Here is a 5796-nt window from a genome sequence, read left to right as displayed (position 1 = left end):
GTATATATACACAATGGAATATTATGCAGCCATCAAAAGGAATGAGATCTTGCCATTTGCAACGACGTGGATGGAACTGGAGGGTGTTATGCTGAGTGAAATAAGTCAATCAGAGAAAGACATGTATCACATGACCTCACTGATATGAGGAATTCTTAATCTCAGGAAACAAACTGAGTGTTACTGGAGTGGTCGGGGGTGGGAGGGATGGGGTGGCTGGGTGATAGATATTGGGGAGGGTATGTGCTACGGTGAGCGCTGTGAATTGTGCAAGACTGTTGAATCACAGATCTGTACTTCTGAAACAAATAACGCAACATATTTTAAGAAAAAAGAAAAAGAAGAAGATAACAGAAGAGGAAGAAAAGGGGAGTATGTCAGAGGGGGAGACGAACCATGAGAGATGATGGACTCTGAAAAAGAAACTGAGGGTTCTAGAGGGGAGGGGGGTAGGGGGATGGGTTAGCCTGGTGATGGGTATTGAGGAGGGCACGTTCTGCATGGAGCACTGGGTGTTATGAACAAACAATGAATCATGGAACACTACACCAAAAACTAATGATGTAATATATGGTGATTAACATAACAATAAAAATTAAAAAAAAAAAAAAGCAAATAGTTCTTCCCTGCCTCAGAACTGTGTATCAAAGTCTCAGGAAGTGGAAAAGAAGAGAAATTCAAAAAGCTAAACTCACAGCTGCTACAAGCACTCCACTAGTGCTGACACGCTTGTTGCCCCTCCTCCAATGATCTCTTACTGCATATGGGAATATGTACAGACTTGTTAAACTCACATGCACTTTTCTCTTCTGGATTACTCCAGGTACAAAAAAGTAAAATGGACAGGATGAATTGGACTGACATTGAGTTCATTCTGCAGGGACTTTCTGAGTACCCAAGAGTGGAAAAACTCCTTTTTGTGATGTGCTTGATGATGTACCTGGTGATCCTGCTGGGAAACAGCACCTTGATCATCCTAACTCTTGTGGATTCCCACCTCCGTACGCCCATGTACTTCTTCCTTGGTAACCTTTCCTTCCTAGACATTTGGTACACATCCTCCTTTATCCCCTCAATGTTGATACACTTCCTATCACAGAAAAAAACCATCTCCTTCACTAGATGTGTTGTTCAGATGTCTGTCTCCTACACTATGGGGTCCACAGAGTGTGTGCTCTTAGCAGTGATGGCATATGACCGTTATGTGGCCATCTGTAACCCTCTGAGATACTCCATTATCATCAGCAAGGCACTTTGTATTCAGATGGCAGCTCTCTCCTGGGGATTGGGCTTTCTCAATTCACTGACAGAAACTATTCTTGCAATACGGTTGCCCTTCTGTGGAAAAAATGTCATTAATCACTTTGCTTGTGAAATACTGGCCTTTGTCAAGCTGGCTTGTACAGATATTTCCTTGAATGAGATTATTATAATGTTGGGCAATGTAATATTTTTGTTTTCTCCATTACTGTTAATTTGTATATCCTACATTTTCATCCTTTCTACTGTACTAAGAATCAATTCAGCAGAAGGAAGAAAAAAGGCCTTTTCTACTTGCTCAGCTCACTTAACAGTAGTGACCGTGTTTTATGGGACAATCCTCTTCATGTATATGAAGCCAAAGTCCAAAGACTCTGCTTTTAACAAATTGATTGCTCTGTTCTATGGAGTAGTCACTCCCATGCTCAACCCTATCATCTATAGCCTGAGAAATACAGAGGTGCATGGAGCTATGAGGAAATTGATGACTAGACAGTGGTTCTGGAGGAAAGGATGAGAAACTTACCTCTTTGAGTTCATGCACAAAATAAGCCCATAGATCTGAGACATAGGTTTTTAATATAAACAAAACAAAAGAAATAAAGATTATATGTAGCATCACAGAATTTAGGAGTTGGAAATAAATTTCAAGATAATAATCTAATTCATCTTTTTATAAAAATGACATAAAAATGTAGAGACAATTGGTATAAGAAGTGAGAGTAAACTTTAAGGAATAAGAAAAGAAATAAAATTAGGCTTTTCCAAAAAAAACCCAGTACAGATCTTCTTCAACTGAAGGGGTTACATCCTGATAAACCCATTGGAAGTTGAAAATATCATAAGTAAAAAATGCATTTAATACGCCTAACCTACTGAACATCATAGCTTAGCCTACCCTACCTTAAACGCATTCAGAACACTTACATTAGCCTACAGTTGTTCAAAATCATCTCACACAAAGACTTTACAATAAAATATTGAATATTCCATACAATAATAAATTATATGAGTACTATACTGAAATTGAAAACCAGAATGGTTGTATGGGTTCAGAATGGTTGTGAGTGTATCAGCTGTTTACCCTTCTGATCATGTGGCTCAGACTGGAAGCTGTGGCCACTGCCTAGCATAACAAGAGAGTATCAAGAGCTATCATGTTGCTAGCCCAGGAAAAGATCAAAATTCAAATTTCAGAGTATGGTTTCTACTTAATGCATATCGCTTTCACATCATCATAAAGTCGAAAAATCCTAAGTCAAACCATTTGAAGTCAAGGACCATCTGTACCTTTGTCTACTGAACAAGTCTACTTTTCAGCTCCCTTTTGAGAGAACTACTTGAGTTTTTCTGTTTGTCTGTTTAATACTGATGTTTTTTTACCCAAGGACTTGATCTGGCCCCAACCTAATTTTTCAGGTACCTATTTCCCCTTCTTCTTTCCTTCCTCCTGTTTCTCCTACCCCCTTTGCACAATGCTACGCTCCATTCACTATTAGTTCTCCAATTATATCATGTTCTTTCTGTACCCAAAGACAATAGCATATGCCACTTCTTCCCCATCATCACATTTCTCTTTCTATGGTAACAGCCTAGCAATCTCATTAAAGACAATTCAAGTATTTGATCTTCTGCAAATCCTTCCAAAACTTACTCAGTTAGTTATTCCCTCCTCTATGCTGCCTTGAACTTTACCTCTGCTATGATAATTTTCCTTTATACCAAATCATTTATTAGATTCTGAAATCTCCCCAATGGCAGAAGTCACTGTTCTCTGTATGAAGTCTAATGTCAAATAAATTTAAAACAGTAGACAATAATTAACTACTGAATTAACATTTTTAAAGAATAGTAAAATATAGGGGCGCCTGGGTGGCTCAGTCATTAAGTGTCTGCCTTCGGCTCAGGTCATGATCTGGGGGTCCTGGGGTCGAGCCCCACATCGGGCTCCCTGCTCAGTGGGAAGCCTGCTTCTCCCTCTCCCACTCCCCCTGCTTGTGTTCCCTCTCTCCTTGTGTCTCTCTCTGTCAAATAAATAAAATCTTTAAATAAAAAAAGAATAGTAAAATATAGTCCAAGTACTTGATACAATACAGTGAGATTAGAGAACTTGAATTTATGTATTATTTCATTGACTAAACAACAAATTCAAAAGTTTTTGATAAAGTATCAGCTAATTTTAAATGTATGGAAATATAAGAGCAGATAAAACATTTGGGCTGGGACATGCAGAAGAATGAAACTGGACCATTTCCTTACACCACACACAAAAATAGACTCCAAATGGTTGAAAGACCTAAACGTGAGACAGGAGTCCATCAAAATCCTAAAGGAGAACACAGGTAGCAACCTCTTCGACCTCAGCTGCAGCAACTTCTTCCTAGAAACATCGCCAAAAGCAAGGGAAGCAAGGGCAAAAATGAACTATTGGGATTTCATCAAGATAAAAAGCTTTTGCACAGCAAAAGAAACAGTCCACAAAACCAAAAGACAACCGACAGAATGGGAGAAAATATTTGCAAATGACATATCAGATAAAGGGCTAGTATCCAAAATCTATAAAGAACTTATCCAACTCAACACCCAAAGAACAAATAATCCAATCAAGAAATGGGCAGAAGACATGAACAGACATTTTTCCAAAGAAGACATCCAAATGGCCAACAGGCACATGAAAAAGTGCTCAACATCGCTCAGCATCAGGGAAATCCAAATCAAAACCTCAATGAGATACCACCTCACACCCGTCAGAATGGCTAAAATTAACAAGTCAGGGAACGACAGATGTTGGCGGGGATGTGGAGAAAGGGGAACCCTCCTACACCATTGGTGGGAATGTAAGCTGGTGCAACCACTCTGGAAAACAGTATGGAGGTTCCTCAAACAGTTGAAATTAGAGCTACCATTTGATCCAGCAATTGCACTACTGGGTATTTATCACAAAGATACAAATGTAGGGACCCGAAGGGGTACGTGCACCCCAATGTTTATAGCAGCAATGTCCACAATAGCCAAACTGTGGAAAGAGCCAAGATGTCCATCGACAGATGAATGGATAAAGAAGAAGTGGTATATATACACAATGGAATATTATGCAGCCATCAAAAGGAATGAGATCTTGCCATTTGCAATGACATGGATGGAACTGGAGGCTGTTATGCTGAGTGAAATAAGTCAATCAGAGAAAGACATGTATCATATGACCTCACTGATATGAGGAATTCTTAATCTCAGGAAACAAACTGAGTGTGACTGGAGTGGTTGGGGGTGGGAGGGATGGGGTGGCTGGGTGATAGACATTGGGGAGGGTATGTGCTACGGTGAGCACTGTGAATTGTGCAAGTCTGTTGAATCACAGATCTGTACTTCTGAAACAAATAACGCAACATATTTTAAGAAAAAAGAAAAAGAAGAAGATAACAGGAGAGGAGGAATGAAGGGGAGTAAGTCAGAGGGGGAGACGAACCATGAGAGACGATGGACTCTGAAAAACAAACTGAGGGTTCTAGAGGGGAGGAGGGTAGGGGGATGGGTTAGCCTGGTGATGGGTATTGAGGAGGGCACGTTCTGCATGGAGCACTGGGTGTTATGAACAAACAATGAATCATGGAACACTGCATCAAAAACTAATGATGTAATATATGGTGATTAACATAACAATAAAAAATTAAAAAAACATTTGGGCTGGGTAAGACAAAAATCATATCAGTATATAATTATTCTCTAATAAAAAATTGCTGAGAAAAAGATATATCAATTGTATAAATCCTTTTTTTTTAAGATTTTATTTATTTATTTGACAGAGCGAGAGAGCACAAGCAGGGGAACAGAAGAGGGAGCCCAATGTGGCCTTGACCAGGACTCTGGGATCATGATCTGAGCCGAAGGCAGACACTCAACCATCTGAGCCATCCAGGCGCCCCTGTATAAATCCTTCTTAAAGAATACTGACAATTTCACTTTTCAGCAGCAATAGTTTCATTTTAAATATTTTCCTTAAAAAAAATCCCTTTGAAATTGCTAGTGAATAATAGTATGCAGTTTTTTTTTTATGTGATATCATATGTTTATATGATATATAGTTGAGCTGCCTGGTACAGTGTCACAGCCTGAGCTGGATGAGGAGAACATCTATGCTAAAGGGCCACTCAGCAAAGGTTTCAGCAACCAGTGTTCAGGAGGGCATCTTTGCTTGTTCTGCCCAGCATGATGTTTTGGAGCCTGATGGAGTAAGTGAAATAACATGAAAAGGAGGCCCAGTTCAGGTTGTCAGAACCCAAGTAGAATCAAGAGGACATCCACACAGGGAATGACTCAGCTCAGATTGTCAGGGAAAGACAGAGGGAGAAAGAGATAACTTGGGGTATTTTATGCTTATATCCCTAAGTACTACCAGAGTGATAGGCCTAGACTTACACTAACAAGATGTTGCTCAATACATTTGAAATCACAGGTAAATTCAAACTAACTGAAGCTACAGTCTAGCCAGAAAAAGATCAAAACTGACTGTATCGAAGTGATAAGCCTATCATCCTA

At 39.5% G+C, this 5796-nt stretch overlaps 1 protein-coding gene across 1 annotated transcript; it reads left to right on the top strand.

Annotated features, from left to right (window-relative positions):
• The first annotated feature begins 838 nt into the window (after positions 1 to 838).
• On the top strand, positions 839 to 1777 carry LOC113934151 (olfactory receptor 13C7-like). Its single transcript, XM_027614671.2, has one exon. It carries the CDS (start codon positions 839 to 841, stop codon positions 1775 to 1777), a length of 939 nt encoding a protein of 312 aa, XP_027470472.2.
• The last annotated feature ends 4019 nt before the right edge of the window (positions 1778 to 5796 follow it).

The sequence above is a fragment of the Zalophus californianus genome, chromosome 13, assembly GCF_009762305.2.
Source record: "Zalophus californianus isolate mZalCal1 chromosome 13, mZalCal1.pri.v2, whole genome shotgun sequence".
NCBI lineage: Eukaryota > Metazoa > Chordata > Mammalia > Carnivora > Otariidae > Zalophus > Zalophus californianus.
Note: the sequence above shows the minus strand (reverse complement) of the source record. Positions and strands in the feature narration are given on the sequence as shown.

Excerpts from the sequence above, each read along its gene's own strand:
- LOC113934151 (XM_027614671.2), top strand. The coding sequence starts at position 839 with ATGGACAGGATGAATTGGACTGACATTGAGTTCATTCTGCAGGGACTT.